The sequence below is a fragment of the Microtus pennsylvanicus genome, chromosome 9 (assembly GCF_037038515.1).
Source record: "Microtus pennsylvanicus isolate mMicPen1 chromosome 9, mMicPen1.hap1, whole genome shotgun sequence".
NCBI lineage: Eukaryota > Metazoa > Chordata > Mammalia > Rodentia > Cricetidae > Microtus > Microtus pennsylvanicus.
In genome coordinates, this window is record NC_134587.1 from 15,889,409 (window position 1) to 15,908,000 (window position 18,592).

An 18,592-nucleotide genomic window follows, 5' to 3' on the forward strand; every position below is an offset into this window, starting at 1 on the left:
TAGACAAAGACACTGCAAAGGGTGACAAGCAATTGTGTACATGGGTTTTAGATGTGGAAAACGTTTTGCTGACCAATGCCAAATGACCTTCCCTATCAAATTCATATACCCTGTGACGCTGAGGGAAACACATTGAAATAACAAAGTGCCTTTTCTGCACTGCCAGGCAGTAATCAGTACATAGGCGTTAATAGCTCTACCTTAGGCGATTATACCAAAATGCAATAAAGGAAAGGAAAAGCAGAGAGACATTACTAAGACACAAGGAAGGCTGAGTTCTTAGGAACAGAGATGTAATCTACAGGCGCAGGTTTTTCTTTTACTATTTCTGTACTGTACGTGTCTAGTATTTATCATACAGCATCAAACACCTTGGAAACATGTTTCACAAACGGCACCTCAGACTTCTGTTGAGGTGCCTAGAGTCAATTTCAACATCGGCCAAATTTTATTCACCATTCATTACATTAGCATTCTACAAAAACTTCATTTTTTTTCTTTTTTCTTTTTTTCTTGAAAACTAAGAGTGTCAGTAGGTCGCTTCCCCATAGTGTTCCCCATGGGGACCAAGTACATCGATGTGACTGCCATTTCACACAAGCACCCAGGTGGGGAAAAGCAGCCGTATTGAGATTGGACAAGATCCACGGAAGAAGGCAACCCTGATGTCCAGGGTGGTCCTCAGCTTCCTGTTGGTGCTCTCTCTGAGTTGCAGGCAAACAGATACGCTCTGAAAGCTGCAAGGAGTGTCTGGGACAAGTGATGTCATCGGGGGGGAAAAAGGAAAAAGAGAGAAAAAGAAAAACCAAACCAGAAACAAAACCAAACATCCCCCTTTCCCAGAATGCCTCATTTAGTTTACAAGCCTTTTCAAGAAGACAATTTTTAAAATCACTTTCCTGTTTCTTGAGAATGCGAGCGCCCACTGTTTACACAACATCCTCATGGACACAGGCTGGGATCAAATGGCGGCTGAGTGAGTCTTTGGAGACATTTTATTCCGGATCAGATTCTTCACAGACAGTCACGTGTTCTCCAGAAGGAGAAGGAAAAAATCTAGAGTCTTATTTGTTATTTATGCTAAGGAACAGGTAACAAGAAGGTACTTGTTCACAAGCAAGCACATAGAAAAATGTCCCCCCCCCCTTTTTTTTTCAGAGAACGGAACAGTATAAAAGTCAAATCACTTGAGTTTAGCTCTGATGCTCGTTGCTGGGACCTAAACCAGTCACTCGCACGGACATGGCACTGATTTTTAGAAAGCAAACACGTATGAATAAAAGCCTTTCCAAAAGCAGGCTACCTGACTAAGTGTTTGAGTACTGTCGTTTTCTTTTAGAATTTGATTTCTGAAGACATCTGATGAGAATCGCCTTATATACTGACCATCAAATAAACAGAGAACCCAACTTCTCCAGTCGCTCGGTACAGTTGCCACAACTGTTGCCAGATACCTCATCCACAAAGACAGACCATGATATGTTCTTATTATGGGAAAACCTGAAAGAGTTGGATTGTGTTGCCTAGGAAACCGTCAAGTAGAAATGGGTATCTGTGCTGTTGGATATGCCTGGGTACAGTTCTCCCCAGAGGTAGATGAAGGAGTCATGTGACCTCTGGCGAGCTCTCTTGGGCTCAAGCCTATACAATCTGAATAACATAGAAGAATCTCAAATCTCCCATTACTCATGCTTAGTTGGCCTCTGTGAATACCTTTAAGAAGATTAAGCTGTCCTAAGTTGCCTGTTTGGCTGACTAGAGCCCAACAAATCAGGGTTCAGATAGTATACCCTGGCAGTAGACTGTGATTAATGGTGCCAAAAAAAAAAAAAAAAAAGAAAAAAGAAAAAGAAAACCAAGATGACTTTTCTAGCTATTAAAATTTAAAATCTATCAAGCCCAGATATCACTTGGGTACCATTTCAGTACTCAAGTACAAACACTATTTTTTTTTTAAGGGCAACAATTTATTCCCAAGTTTTAGATATTTTTTTTTTTCCTCTTTAGGGCAATTCAGATTTAAAATTGAGCATTTTCTCTTCTTCATATTTAAATACTTTCATAATTTACATAGGTCTTTGAATTTGTTTTCAATGCTGATAGCATTTCTAAGAAAAGGGAGGAAAAATGGGTGTTTAACATGAAAAAGAGCAAAGCAATACTGGATAAAATGTGCTACAAATTCCCTCTTGATATCTCTCCAGCAGTGGCAACAATCAAACTCTTTAGGGGCACATGACTCAGACAGGAGGGTAAGGAGTCTCATTTCCTACACAGTAAGGCTCAGCACACATAGAATTTTCTAGATAATCTTTAAAGAGACACCTTAAAAGTTCAGTTTTCTTCCAAGAATTCATTAATAAATAACTTTCAGATTCATTCCAAGCCAGACCCCCCCAAAAAAAATTGGAAAAAGAGTTAAAAAGAAATAAGACATTTAACTGTGAAGCTAATTTAATGCTCCAACTAAAAATCAATAGTCATGTAAATCAATTTTGACAAAGGCAAGGCTGATTTCTACCCAATTTATCTCCTCATAGACCTTTCTAATCAATATACATTATCCTTAAAAATACGTAGACGACCTTGCACACGTGAAGAAAAGTTCAGTTTGAACTGACTTAGCTATCAGTATGCTAATGAGAGTCTGGGGGAACTGCAGCAAGCCTGCTGAGCAGGAAGGCTGCTTAAAATGACATCGGTCATCCTCCTCGACAAGGCTGGTCCTGCCAGCTTCTGTGAAAGATGAAATAAAATTACAATAAAACTGTCTTTTCTTAAAATGTAAGCAAGCATGAAGGGTCAGATGCCAAGCAGTAGTAAGGACAGAAAACAGCAACCGGCAAGACGTGAACCTTCGGGGTGATTTCTATTCCCATACGTAACAAATCTGCATGCACTAACGTTCCAGCTCCTAAGGAGAAATTTTTTAAAAATCCTAGTTTTGGGCTCTGAAGCTCATTGCTACTCTCTCCTCGGGTCCTCACTCTGACTTTCTATGACCCCATGGTAGGCAAGAGAGCATACAGTTAGACTTGCCCTACTACGGACTACCAGAACACCCAGGCAGTACCAAGCTTTCTGGTTTAAGTTTCTGGCGAGCAACAAAAAAAGAGAGACACCCATGCTGCTTAGAAGACATTGGGTCTCCTAGTCTGGCTTGAGGAGTACTGGCATGGAAGGAACTGGCAAAGCTTACGAAAGACTGATTCGGAGCCACGTTTGCTAAGGTTCCAAATAAACCTCACTTTTTTCAATAACGTTAGCTGTTTAATCATTTAACATTTAGTGTGCGTGCATGTGTGTTTAGAGACTTTCTTCGGATTGCTGGAGGTCGGTGTTCTCATGATTTAGAGGATGAACCATGACTGCTTTGGAAGCTGGGACTACCAACTGGGCTCTGACATATCAGCAGTGCCCTTCCTGGTTTTGGAGGGCCTGCTACTTATGACTCTTGAGTTCACTAACCCCCAGCCCAACTCTGCTGAGACATATGGATCAACAGTTCTTAGCAGACACTGTCAGTTCCAAACTCACATTCGGTCGGAACCCCTATCCTGTCCCTTTCAAAACTGTAGTAAGCCTTCAAACCGTGGTTCTCAGTCCGTTCAGTTCCGTCCTGCCACAGAGCGTGGCTGATGAGCGGAAGAGCTGGTGCAAGTCGTAACAGCTGGGCGCTTCCAGCACAAGCTCACGGTTCTTGGGAAAGGATACAAGAAAATTCAGGTTCACATTAGGAGTAAAAAAGGGAGCCAGCCTTGCACTTTGGGTATTGGCCATGGCCACAATACAACAAATAGTTACAATTTCACATTACAGTCGTTCTGACCTTGAAAGCATAAGGTGCTCCCACTTACACTTGCCGTCTTGTACGTCAACGACAGTGACTGTAAACTGCACCTGACTGTGGCCACAGCTGACCTCCCTCATTTTCTACCTGCTTCTAGGCAATGCTTTTGGCGCAGGGTTCTACCATTGAAATCGTCTGCTTATAAAATGAGTAAGAGGTCCTTCTCTGGGTTCTGTAGGAATCAAATCTGCTGGGACTTTACTGGCATACAGCCGACATTTCCTTAGATAGCTCTGCATCCAAGAAACAACTCTCTGAATATCTTCTCCCTGAATCCAAATTTACTTCCTAAGTTTCAGGAGGATGTAGTAAGCTCCATGACTATAGAGAAAAGCAGCTCCTTTTAGAAGCCATTTGGGCTGAATGAGAAGAGCTGGTGACGTTTCCCATGGGACACTGGAGGATTCCATGTCAAAGGATCTGGCCAGGCTTGACTACCTCATGCCACCCTCCGCTACCCTTACCCGTCCGTCTGCTGTTTTTGCTGCCAAGTCAGCTGTTACAACATCGGAGGGATTCAATAAATATTTGTTAAAAGCGAAAAATAAGCAGATATTTAACACATTCTGAGGATCAACACTAAGTCCTTAAGAACTTGTACAAGGTAACAATTAAAAAGTGAGGTATCGATTAGGAAATTAATTATGGTACATATTCGTGTTTAATGAAATCTTAATCAAAATTTTGCCTAGAAGGTAATCAGTATAACCTCTGTGTGCCTTGAGAATTGTGGCACGCTTCTATAGCTGGTGCTGTTGTGTAGGAGCATGCCTGGGGAGATGGTACTGCTGGGTCATATGATTACACGGATTTCATCCCTTGAGGAAATGTTGGATATTATATATGTGCTTGGCATGACATGATCAGAAAAACGTGATTCCCTCACAGAGACTGGTTTTCAAAAAAGTCTATTCTTCAATCTACTAAAAGAAAAGAGACAATTGTATTTTAAATAATTGATGGGGGGACTTAAAATGGCCTTTGATTTCTTTTTATCAATGAAAATTAAAAAAAAAAAGAAAGATAAAGGGGATGAGGCTGATTAGGCCACTTGACTCACAAATCAATTTGGCCAGGAGTACAGCTGGGAATCAAATCTTGAAAACAATAGGGTCTGGAGCATTGGGCTTTGCATTGATAGCGCAAGGCTTGGGAGCCATGCACACAAAGACTCTGATTGGTTAGATACACCATGCAATGCAACATCTGTAGGTCTTATCATTGTGCCTCGGTGCAAAGACTTAAAGAGGCTCGACACAGCTGCATCCTCCCCTAGGGAAACAGAAAGAACTGTAGCACTGGCCTTACACGGGGGCAGTTTTTTATCAAATAGAAGGTCTATTAATGGGAAGAATGATCCAGAAGAATCACTGTATTCTCAACTTTTACTGGGAAAGGAAGACACAGGAGATAATTTCTCACTAGTATTATTTGTAACTTTAACCCAGTATTTTCTTTCAATTGCTTTCAAATTTTTCTTCTGTATTTTTATATCAACTGCAACCTGATTGTTCTGTAGGAACAAACTATCCAGTACTCCTTACCAGCTACTGGCTAAAATCTGTCCCACTCTAGGGTATGGGACATGTGTATTCTGTGCGTGTGTGCAGCACAGATAAAGTATGTAGAGTTTTAGTTGTTGTTAAAATAGGTAGCCTGTACCTAGTATGATTTGCAAGAGATGTCTGTGGATGACTTAGGTATGTGAAATATTGGAATGGCGGCTCTCATGCTTCGAAAGGTGATTATCCTTAGCAGAGTGAGACTTTCTATCCCCACTGAATAGAGAGAGGAAGGAAGTTCTGTGTTTGAAGTGTCCTTTTGGAGAAAATAAAGCTGCAGAAGAGAAACCCAGCCAAATACACAAAGGCAGGACCCAAGTCTTGTAAAAACGAAGCTGGACTGAAATATGCATATCTAAGGGTTCAGGGATTGGACTGCCATGACCCCATTCAACTCTATCCTAGTCAGGGTTGCCCTGTGCCCCCCACTCTCTGCCCTGAGAGCAGCCCGAGAGCGCCTCACCAGTCCATACCTCCAGAGGTTGGAACGGACAAGCACATATGGAACATGGGATTCCTTCCTTTGCTTGAATGAACAACAGCAGCCTATTGTCATTTCCTCCGAGCACCTGCTCTTTAGATTGCGTAGGCGGGGGTCAGGGAGGCTGGAGATCAAACACTACAAAAAGGCAACACTACAGGGAACTCTGGTCATACTAGCATAGTCAGAGCATGCGTCCTTCACAGCAGCCCCACCAATCCAACACAAAGAGCCGCCTGCCCCTAACGACTTTCTAATGTTAGTAATAATTAGTGTTGGTTTGGCCTTGAGGTGTTGGAGAGGTGGGCAGGAACCAACTCCATAAGCAAACACCCTTTCACCATATCAAGTTTAAAGAGAAACTTCTCACGGGAGGACTCCGAAGCCCATTGACATTTGGGCAAATGAAATAAGTTATGGGGAATTGAAATCTGTAAGATATCGAAATGCCCAAGTCTAGGAGGCATAGAAAACATTAGGGATGCAGCTACTACATAGCAGGGCATGTCTCTATCTTAAATAGTACATAGCAGGGCATGTCTCCATCTTAAATAGTCGTAAAACACGTAAAATGATATCAAAGCAATAGGATGTCAAAGCTGGGAAATGGGCTCAGCATAATCATTGTGTTGGGGGAATGCTAGTGCGTGTGCTATAGTTATGTAAGCTTACAGGAAAAGAGGTTGCTCAGAGTCCTCCCGGGCACCAAGCAGGCAATCCAGCGGAAGGCAGGGCACGTGTCCTTTGTCTTTACTAAGCAGGAGAACGTGAAAGTATGTTTCTTTTCTACGCTTTCTCTTTACTAAGCAAGAGAACGCGAGGTTGCTGCCTTTGCAATGCATTATGGACTGTGGGACTAACTGTCCTCGGCAAGACCAAGAAAAAACGCTTCAGGAAAGTCAGGCCTCATGAGTGCCTGAGTGCAGGCCTGCCTTCAATCAGCTAGCGGCTAAGTGGAAGTCTCATGACATGGTTTTGCTTTTGTAGAGATGGGTTGATCACGGTGTAGAATAGATTGGTTTCTGAGGCTGTGCTCGTCTGGTTTTTCCCCCACAGCCTCCTCTGTGTTACAGAGCTAGGTCCTCGGAGCGGTGAAGAAAAACAGGCCATTTTCCCTCACGCCACTGGAAGGATCCTCTACCTCTATTGTATGAACCTCACAATAGTCGACTTTTTTAGAAGTAAAAAGTTTTGATTTCAAAGCGTTCTGAGACCCCACCCCAGGCGAGGTACCGGGAAGGGGCACTAAAGTGCATTTTGATGGAGGGGGTAGAGTTTAAAGGTGCAGTCAAAGCTAATAAACAAGATGACACTGTTTAAAAAAGAAAGGCAATTCCATCTCTCTCAGCCGAGGGGAGGGCAGCGAACTGGACCCTCACCAGAGGATTGTCCTGACTCTGAACTTTAGAGAGAACTGCGTAAGGACCTGCGCATATATATATAGACTCATTTGTCCCACATAGCAAAAATAGGCCTATGTCATCCTTAAGAAAGTATCTGCAAATCTGCTTAGTCAGGATCATAAAAACGTGGGCGGATTCCAGGTGCAATCCTCGTGGGCATGCTCTGTGGTGCTAGCTAACGCAACGGCAGCTTCAGTGAGCCCGCTGTTCATTTTCTTCAAAGCGTGACTTCTAAACTACCGGAAAGAAAATACACAAGAAACGATTCAATCTTTTTTTTTTTCTGACAATCATTACTTTTACATTAAAAAGTCACCACCATCTTCAGATATATCGAAAATTAGGTCTCTAAATCTGATTATTTTTCTAGTCTTAGTTAACAATCTTGCACAGGCCCGACAATCTAAGACGTGGAGCTATGATCTGCATAGCTCGGCAGGTTTCGCCCAGTTTGAAAGGTAGGCAACTGTGAGATATGCGTTTTTTTTTTTTTAATTTAGCATTTTTCTATCAAAAACAGTTCAAAATCATTTAAAATCCCCATAGCGACTTTGTTTTATTTGTGTCACGCCAGAGTTGGGAAGCTAGAAAGGAGAAAAAGAAATCGTGTCTGGAGGTCATCACAGTCCACATTTTCTTGGTCTTCCGGTTAAACAAACGAGCCCAGGAAATGCAATACAGTGCCTTAAATAGAAGACTCGGTGCTCTAATAGAATAACCTAAGCAACTAAACGGGGACCGTCTCCACCACGGGGGACTTAATGCACTCCTCGTGCAGGCGGCTCTTTTCAGCAAGGCTCCGAGAATTCTCCGCTGGATGCTCGGAAATGTGGCCGTCCCCGCCGTTCAACGCGGAGACAAACCCTTCCTGGGAAGGGCCTTTCAAGTATGAGTGAAATTCCACTTGGGGAAGATTGGGCCTGTGTTCGGGGTATAAGGTGTTACAGGGCACCCCACTATCATTTTCAGAAGTGGGGCAGCAAACAATGACAGAAGGGTTGGCAGCTGGGTAGTGGGAGGCCCCGTAGGCCTCTTCCGCTTGTCTGGCATAGTCAACGAATCGCTCTGGGGTCATGGCGTAAGGCACCAGCGACAGGGCACCGTTTTTGACAGTATCTCTTTCCGAATAGCTGTCAGAGATCTGGCTAGGAGTTCCTGGGATGTGGCTATCTATTTGGTAGTACAGGGTTGAAGAGCTAGCGTAGAACGAAGCGTTCTTTGTGTGGCTTTCATGAACTGCGGTGCCATCCGAGTAACAAAGAACAGAAGGAAGAGGGACGACTTCGGCATGGGCTCCCAGCCCTTCTACAAAGCCGTCTCCCTTGTCCTCATCGTCATCTTCTTCCTCCTCTTCCTCTTCCTCCTCCTCCTCCTCTTCCTCCTCATCCGATTCACTGGGGGCCAGGCTTTGTGTGCTGGAGTCAGTGACTCCGCTGCAGAAGCTGCTTCCATCCTCCTCCTCTTCCTCCTCCTCTCCGTGGCAATCCAGCTCCTCCTGCAGGTGCAGCACGGCAGCCTGGGGTTCTGTTTCAATCTCGAAATTGTCTGCGATGGAGTATTCTACCGAGTGAGCGACGGGGCCCATGGAAGTACCGTGGGGGCTTATCTCACCGTGGCAGCCGTTCAGTGTGGGGATTTGCTGCTCGCGATTTTTCTCGAGTTCGAGTTTCATGATTGTGTGCAAAAAATGAGTCCGGACACGGATAGGATTAAATTCAATTCTACCTGCTGTGTTGCTACAGCCTTCTTTAGTGCAGCCGCACGGGAAAGACATACGATCCACCTTGGGAGGAAGAACAGGGATTAGCGCCATGGAATTATTACAGACCAAATAAAATCAAGGGCTTTCTAACAACTCCTCTGAATTGGGTAATGCTCTCGAGCTCTGCTTGTGCCACAGCCGACGATGAAGCAAAAAATGAGCAGGGAGAGTGAAGACTTTTCAATGAGCGGGTCTTAAATGCATCTTTAAAAGAGCGGTGGGCTAGGGTATAAGTGAGAATTTAAATTCCATTGCATCCTCCAGGGCTTTCTTATTTTCCACTATCTACTTTTCCTTCTCTTTTTCCATTTCATTTTGTTCCCATTTCACAACCCTGGTTCCCTTCCATTGCATTCCAACGCATCCACCCACTTTTAAGTAACACATAGACTGTTCTTCTTTAGGCTGCTAGTCTAATTTAACACCCATGACAGGACCGCCAAGCCACTACGTTCATTCTTTTGCATCTAACGAGATGACCTTCACTACTCCAGGTACTTCACTACCCAGGGCCACACAATGCCACCCTGCTATAGTCTCATTGCCTTGTCTTCTCAACGGGTCCTTGTGTTGCAGAATATTTGTGCTCTGTGTGGAGATGTGTTGCTGTGAATGGTGTAATAAAAAGCCAAATGGTCAATAGCTAGGCAGGAGAGGATGGGCAGGACTGCCAAGGAGAGAGAGGAAGAGGAGGAGGAATCTATGTGTGCGGGACTTGCCAGCAAACTTGGGGCAAGTTGGACGTGCTGTCCTGAGGAGCGGTAACTGGACCACACGGCAGAACGTAGTTTTAAAATTATGGGTTAGTTAAGTTATAAGCGATAGTTGCACAAAGCTAAAGCTAAGGCCAAGATTTCATAATGAATAATAGATCTCCGTGATGTTATCTGTGAGCTGGATGCCCAAAGGAAAGTCAGAGTACACCCTTGACACATGGATGCAGGTCTCTTGACCTGCTTCTCACTTAAGACTAGAAGCCCAACTCAGGTGGATTTACTTTGTGCCAATAAATGCAACAGTAGGGAATCAGAAGGCCTGTAAGCTGAAGAGCAGCCCAGGCAACTTAGTAAAACCCTTTCTTGCAAGAATATAGTTTTCAAATATATGCTTAGTGGGGGTAGAGCACTTGCCGATTGTGTCTGCGAGGCACCATACTCAACAGAGAAAGGAAACCGAGGGAGGGAATGGAAAAGGCAAATGTGTCTTCATCAGCTGAGTGGAAGAGAACGGTCCTTTGCTCTCAGCTGCTTACGTAAACGAATAAAGCTATTCCTGCCTTAAGTAAGAGCAAGTACCCAATAACAGGACTCCTCTGAAATGTAGGTGGGCAGGAGCAGAGAATCACCTTGACCAGGCATTGGTAAGCTATTGCTTTTCTTTTTCATCAGGTTAACTGTGAGGTTTTAAACAGTGAAATCAGCAGGTGAGGCTCGTGAGGCTGTTTCCCACTGTTGTCCACAAGTCTGAGGCTCTGTGGAACGAGACAGACTTTTCACTGTTCAGGAGGATATTCCCAGAGAGCAAAAGTCCTCTCTTGCTCACTTGTTCCTCACATTCCTCAAGCAAATCTTGGTGTCTCAATAAGACAGACACCTGCTCTTGTTAAGGAAACCTTAGCGGTCCTGAGTCAATGCTCTACATGGTAGCTTTGCTTTATTTTTATTGAATACGCAAGAGACCATTGGGGGTTTTGCAGTACTTTGAAGAATAAAACTGGTCACAAGTAACGGATAAACACAGGGGTTGGGCCCCAGTACACCTTGTTTACAAAAGTGTGTCTGGTGAGATTCCACTGTGAGTTTAACAGCATCTCAACCTGTTCGCTGTAGAAATGACATGGAGAGCAGGGTTTCCCTGGAAACCCTACTCCAGACAAGGTAAGAATGCAGTTTAGTCTGTTAAGGTCTGTCTGACCAGGGACTTCTCCAGTAGTCCATATCACTGGTGATGAATTATTACTTTATATCCCGTGTATGGACCAGAAAGTACGCATTCAAGTGGAGAAGATGGTGTCCTCTCCCATGTAAGAAAAAAGCTAAAATAAGCTGATGTAACAACAGAATCTGGGAGGAAATGCCTCAACAAACTCAGCTGCAGTTTGAGTTTCCATTTACACTATACATATTATGCATAAGCATTTTATGAATGCCCTTGAGTTGGTTTTTTTTCCCCCTTGAATTATGTGTCTTTCCTCCCCAGCCCAATTTTCCAGGTTAAAGAAAAAAAAAACAAAAAACAAAAAAACTTAATATACCCAACATGACCGCTTCTTTCTGGAGTGACATGGGACATGAAATGCCAATCCTTACCTGACACTTGATGCCTGCCAGGCTGCAGGTACATGTTTCTGGATCACAGAACACTCTGCAGTCGCAGCCACAGTCTTCCCGAGACAGGCGGATGGCTCGCAGCTCGTGTTTTTCTTCCACGTCGATCTTCTTCACTCCAGAGGCACGCAGCAGGGCTCTTCGTTTTTTTGTGGGCAGGGGTTGTAGGAAGAAGTATTCGTCTACTTCTGTGTTGTCTAAATCAATATCGTCGTCGGAAATGTCATCGACTGTCAGAGTGCTCGCTTCTTCAGACTCCACTGTGCCGTTCTTAGTCATCTGGAGGCAGAAGGAAGTAAACAAGGATGTCATTTGGGCAGAGGCCAAAATCCCACTTCAGTGTGGGTGAGGATGAGCTGAACTGTCGCGCGCCGAGTCTGCAACCACAGAAGTCAGAGGAAAGGGAACAGTGATGTCAAAACAGTTGGCTTTTTAAAAAGCTCTGCTCACAGACAATGGCTGAATGCAACTCTTTACCTCCTTATGTCAGTGACTGCAGTTACAGCTTGAGAGGCCAGAGTGTGGACCAAGCAGAGGTTACAAGACAGCGCTGTCTGAAAGCTGTCTTTACACTCAGCTCATGGTGATATCTCTGATGTCAGAGGAAATGTGCCCTGCATCAGAGCTGACAGCATCTCAGTGGGAGCCGTCACTACCTTACTCAGTAAACATCATGTCCTTGGAATAAGATGTCCGTCTTCCAGGCCCCAGCAAAGTGCACATCAGGACCCAGGGTTGCACTGTGCCAGGGTCACAAACACCGGTTATTATCCAGAACATTCCAAGAAGAGACACTTGATAGACATAATGAGCCAGGTCAGCATGCTCTCAGTAGAACAAGGACATAGACTAGTGCCGGCAAGGACTCATCAGTCCGCCACTGAGACAATAAACCGGGTTCTCACAGGAGTGCGCGCAAACCCCAGACCAAAGGTTTGCAATCCGCTCAACAGCTCTTGTGCACACTCTTCTTTCCTTGGCTACTCATGATGGCTGTGCCTAGTTATATTTCTTTTCTATATTAATCTCATCCACCAGTAAGCCCTGGGTATATATTTCATTTGCTATTATTATAAAAACACCGAGTGTTTCCTACATACAGAACATTTAGAAGTTTTACTCAATCATGAGCAAGATATTGTGTGTGTGTGTGGGGGGGGGGGGACAGCCCAGTAACAAAAGCAGAAACTTCATAAGAAATAAACCATGCGAGTTCTAAATATGGAAGGTATTTTTAATTATTTAATTTATTGCCTTCCAAATTTCATTAATTATGGCTATTACTATGCATGATGATCTTGACAACTCATCCATTAGACAGTGAAAATACTCTAGAGACATGAGGCGTTTTGCTCTCATCTTTATAGAAGGAGTCCATATTTAGGGAGAAATGGTTATTATTGGACAGCAGACTTGCATTGTCCAGCTCTGTAGTGCAGAGCAACACTAAAATAAAAATTAGCGTACCCCAAGATACACTGCAAAGTTCATACTGCTTGTACTGTAAAATGTGGCCTGAGTTCTGTCACTGACAACTGTGAGCATGGGACTTTCCTCTTGAGCAACTGTGTAAATGCGTTCACACTCACTGTGGGAATAAAAGCACTACACCCTGCCTTAGAATGATAGAATCCAAGCATTTCAATTTTACATATGTGGACCCACTGACTGGTATTAGTAAGTCATTTCAGGAGGTCAGTTTGCATATCGAGACACACCAGAGACACATGACACAGTAGCGTGAGAATCAGAGGGTGGTTTTACAATCTTTGAGTCAAATTCAGGGTGCTCAGAGAAAAAAATAACATTCAATTTCTTTTTTTCTTCCATCTTAATTGTTGATTTAAATTTTTGTTTCCCCACAGCTTACTTTGTTTTTATTATTGAGAGTTTCAGATTGATGATTTGAAATTATTGATATTTCCATGTATATAATAGGTTTTGAACATATCCATCACCATCCTTGCCCCACCAAATTCCTTCTCTATCTCGAGACCTTTCCCTTTCCAACTTGATGTAATCCTTCTGCCTTTTTCTCTTAAACCCATTAAGCCCATTCACTTCAACATGTACATGCATGGGTATACAATCAGCAGCAGCCTTTCAACTTTATTTTTACCTCATTCCAAAAGCAGATATAGCCTACTGCCAATGCATTTTATGGTCCAGGCAGTATGATGCAGATAAATATATACAAATTAAAAAATATATAATGTAAGAGAAAAATCATCATATCAAATTACAGGATGATTACTCATCACGTCTAAGGCAGTAGGGAAATCTTCACCTTTAACTGCCATTTATTTCCATTCAATTTCATTGTTTATAACCAAGAAATGGGTTGAGCCCATGATTCCAATAAGCTGGACAATATGTAGGCTAATGAATGCACTGTGCTCTAGGAAATGTACGGTTAAAACTATTGGTGTCAGTGAGCACACCAAACAACCAATTCAATGCAAAATGGGTATGGTGAGAAGAAATGATGAAAATATGGATGAATTCAAATGGTAAAAAGAAAACCGAAAAATAAGATCACTTCAATAAAGCACCTAAATGGTTTGTCTAGCAATAGAATGTTCTCGTCCTTAGAATATCACTAACATATGAAGATTACCGTGGGAATATGACTGAAAACTCCTATTCTAAAGCACCAACTGCCGTCCAGCACATTAAGGATGCTGCTCCTGAGAGTGAGCTGAGCTGCTGCATGTTCAGCATCAAATATGGAATTCCATAATTATCTCAATTCATGGACAACATAGTAATTATTTTATACTTGGAACAATTGGTGCTTGTAAAAGGTGGTTTATCCAAGTCTAGCGGAGTGACTGACGTTATTCACAATCAACCTGGGGGGTTATTCGACCCCAAAATCTTTCCAGATCATCAAGACTAGTTTAGAGAGAAAATCTTTTAGAGTAATGTTCGAATATGTTTACAGAAGAGTTTAAAAACAAACTAAACAAACTAACTAACTAACAACAACAACAACAACAAACAAGCGGACATGAGATCATAGGCTAACAGCTATGATCAAAGAGTTGACCTCAGTACAAAAGTGAGCCAGAAGACAAAACATGGTACATGCTTCCTTCAGATTAGCTCCTTCAGAAAAACAGGATATGAACTAGACAGAGAGAAAAAAAGAATACAGAAGAAAACAGAGCCTTGGGGGGGGGGGATCTGTATATTTTGCATGTGGAGGTGGTCTTTCTGATGTGGGCCCTATTAGGAGAAACTGGCCAAAGGTGGGTGACCTAATGTGGTCGGTCCTGATTTTCCCAGCTTCATCATTTATTCTGGGTTGCCTCTAACCAACGCAGTCTGTTCACTAATTCAGTCATACTACATTAGTTTTGCTGCTTGATGTCATATATGTTTCTCCTATCATACTATGTATACACAGTGAGCAAAGCCTCTGTCTTCATCTCCTCTACTCCTGGCACCTTGATAATGCGTCGTCTCATATAATTGGTTAATAAACTTGTTTTAATAAAGGAACAGATTTTTTTTTAATCGCTATGCTATTGCTACCAGTTCCTACAGTCGATGTGGCGGCGTTAGAATGGACAGAAGTTTTTTCACTAAAACCTTCAAGTCAGTTGGGGGAAAAGAATGTAATAAACATGATACAGCATAATAGATGCACTAAAACATACATGCACACTGTCAAAGTAAAAGGGAGACGGAAGGACAGGATGAAAGGCAGGTGAGATATAAAGCAGAATTATTTACTTGCGTTCCTGAATTTATAATGTCCTAGCAGAGAGTGATGCTCAAGCCAGGGATGGGAGAGCAGCGTGCCAGGAAGGATCTGCACAAATAGGAGGGAGTGGCACCGTGGAAGAGCGCTCAGGGCCTTTATGTGCCAATTCCCAGGCCCAGACAATTTATGCCTCACAGTAATGAAAAAGCCTAAGTTATGATTGCTCATTCTAACATCTGTGAGGACTCATGGGGGAAGAAATTAAATGATGATCAAAATAGGAATGAATTGTTTTTTTTTAAAAAATGCTAATTCTGGAAAACAATATTCTAAAAAGGATGATTTAAACAGATGGTCTCAGTAGAGGGGATAAATGAGAGCGTTGAATACTAAACTACTGACAGGGTTCCTGAGAGAGAAAACTAACAGAGTTCATGTTTCAAATGAGCTCTATGCAAAACCACACTATAGGAAAGCTAAAGGGTGAGGTGCACAGAGGCCTGGGTCCTCTGCTCTGCTGGCCCCTGTTCCTGCAACCCACACAGCACAGCTGGGAAGCCCAGGGCTATTGTCTTGGGAATTTGTTGTTCTTGTGTAGTCCTAAGAACTCATCTGGAGGCTCTGAGAAGGTTCCACACACACTGTTCACAGGAAACAATGCTATCTCTTTAGTGAGTGAGGTCGGACAGTGAACGCAGCTCTGCAAAAGGTAACCCCGCTTCTGTTGCACCTTCAGTGTGTCCAGGGACAAGACTGGCATTGTTTACGCCCATCAGTGACAGTGGCTCCTCCTGGCAAGGATTACTGGTGGGAACAGTGGGTACAGTTCCCCCATTCCTCCTAAGGATCACTGCTCTGACAGGATTTCCCAAACTGAGCTCAGGCTTGCAAAACAGTTTTCAAATCAAGACCCGGATAAGGGTAGGAATGATTATTAAAATAAAACCAAACCCTGCCAATCCTTTATGTCTGGCATTAAAGAGCACTCTATACCTGGAGATACTAAAACCTTGTATATCATGATGCATGTTTGATTTGAAAGAGTTGTTTGCTTGTTTATCTCTCCTTTTACCGTCTTCTTTGTTCTACTTATTTAATATGAACAGACCAAACAAGATTCCCCAAAGCTATTGCCATCTTCATGCGCATCTGCGGAAAGGACATATGTGAATTGAGAGTGGATAACGCAGCATACTCCTGCACACTGGATGGATCTGCCCACTGGGACATCTGCTGTATGGGTACTCATAAACAGGATTGTATGGGGTGGGGAATCCAGGGCAACAACGTTCCTGCCCCAGAACCCTTGGTGGGAAGAACTGGGAACGTTGAACACTACAGAACGGAAACACATAGATGCCATAAACTACGTTCAGTATGTGCATGTCTACAAGCACTGTTTTTATACATTAGGAGTTCAGAAAATAAATACATCTTGTGTTCTACAGTGCAGATGTGGGGTGGAAGGTATGGGATAGGGTGGTAGGTTTCTCTGTAAAAGAAAGAACTCCCCCTTAAAGCTGTGAAGATGGAAGACACTATTTTAACGAAGTGATGTACTCTGGGTAACCAGAGTTAGGTAATTTAGTTTGGCATGTACAAGACATGCATTGAATGAAAGAATTCCCAGTTGTGTGGTCTGAATTAAGAAGGATGACCCAGTTCATAAGGTATTTGGCAAAGAAGAAAAACATGCATAGCACTTTGATACTGAGTCAATTTTATATTTATATATAGTTCTTCAATTTATTTACTATGACCTTCAGGTTGCAAATTAAAACCAATTTAATCACTTCAACATAATGAAGCCTTCCTGGTCAATAAATAAGTCATCTAAAATCATAAGATGTCTTTGGAATCCACATTACCACGAAAGTCACCAGAAAGAAGAGTGTCAACATACAAAACATATCTTTTCTAAAATACATCCTTCCCTCTGGCTTAGGTCAATATTGTCTCTTCCAGTGGCAAATCATAAGCCAAGATGCATCCAGAGCATGCTGGTAAATACTTACGCATTTGACACTGTCAAGACATAGTTATCGTTGCTCGTGGTTAACAAGTTCTGAGGCTTCACTATTCCCTTCCTAGCTAATTTTGAGAAGCGGGGAAGAATGAAAACAGAATTCGTTCCAGTGAGCAACATCACTGGGTGCACCCCACATAAAATACAGCATTTTTCCTAGATCCAAAAAGTAACATTTCTTGCACAGGAAGACCCTAAAGATTTGATTACATATGCTTAATTGTTCCCTGTCAGCTAAAATACTGCAATATTTTGAAAGAACATATTCTTAAATACATTACACACACAGGGTAGAAACCCACCCTGTCAGTCTCTATCACTTTGCTTAGGTAAATTTTCTCTGTCCTTGTCAAAATAGGCTGTGTATATGTGCACAAGACAGAGCAGGTACTTGGCACAGCAATGTTTTCCATTTGGTGCTGAAACATGCCTCCGTTTAAGATGCATTATAAGAGCTTTGCTACTTAGTATGTTCTGAAGCAATCTCTGCAGAGCTTAACAGGGAGGCTCTGTACAGTAATTAGCTCTCAGCAGCCCCACGACCAACACAATAAACTATATCTAAAGAGAAGCTGCAGCATAAGGAAGAAAATTAAAACCAAAGCTAAAAATCTTGAAATTATGGGGTTTGAGAGATATTTCACCCATCCCTTCCAGGTGGATTTATTTCACGTATTTCTAAGAACATCTAAATTCTTTCCCTGGATCATTAATCCCAAGACTGTTAAAGAGATGTAGAGAGCTGACCTAGAGGTGATGGGGAAGGTTGCGTGAATAAGCCACTGAATGACCAGAGTACTCAGCACTCAGAGATCTTGAGTGAATAAGATTGTTGGAGATATTTTTTTTAGGGGTTTCATAATTAAAAGCTAGCTACTCTCTTTGCTTCAAGTTTGGAAAGAGGAGCCAGTAACCAAGCACGACCCATGAAGACACAGAAGAAATTGAGATGGGTATATAATTCAGGAGAGCAGCTAGAGATGGTAACCAAAAGCTGAAGACTGGAGCTTTGACCCCGGGAAGTAAAGGAAGAACGACTTGATTGTAGAAACACTGGCAAGGAGAGGAAGGTCACATATGCACAAGCTACACTTGGTTTCTCAGAATAATGCAGTAGAGTCCTCTAGGATGAAAACAGAGGCAGCTAGGACAACACGACTCTGTGGAACCGGCAAACAGCCGCTGAATGCGTTTCCCAGAAACAAGAGAGATGGGAAGAAAGGCCAATGCAATTGTTCTACCGTGTGCTGCAGATTACTAAATCTAAGCACTTAATTTGCAAAGGAGCATAGTATTACAATGACTGTATTGATTACCATGAAGTGTGTGACATCTGAATGGGCTTGACAGGAAAGGGAATACTGTTCTCTGTAATTTAGAAACCTAAAGCTACTTATTTCTCCTAGAAACACGCGTTTTATTCAATTAGTTTTCTCCATTACTTATTTATGGTCGATGTGTGAAACATCATG

At 42.7% G+C, this 18,592-nt stretch overlaps 1 protein-coding gene across 4 annotated transcripts in view; it reads right to left on the reverse strand.

The window, feature by feature from the left end:
• Window positions 1–7,556: 7,556 nt before the first annotated feature.
• Window positions 7,557–18,592, reverse strand: part of Csrnp3 (cysteine and serine rich nuclear protein 3) — a 172,205-nt gene continuing 161,169 nt past the window's right edge. For all 4 annotated transcript variants that reach the window (XM_075985002.1, XM_075985003.1, XM_075985004.1 and 1 more), the window contains 2 exons: window positions 11,368–11,664; window positions 7,557–9,079 (listed from right to left, as the gene is read on the reverse strand). In XM_075985002.1, coding sequence (XP_075841117.1) covers window positions 8,024–9,079; window positions 11,368–11,664 — 1,353 coding nt within the window. In that variant the 3' untranslated portion in view covers window positions 7,557–8,023. The remainder of the gene's footprint in view (window positions 9,080–11,367; window positions 11,665–18,592) is intronic.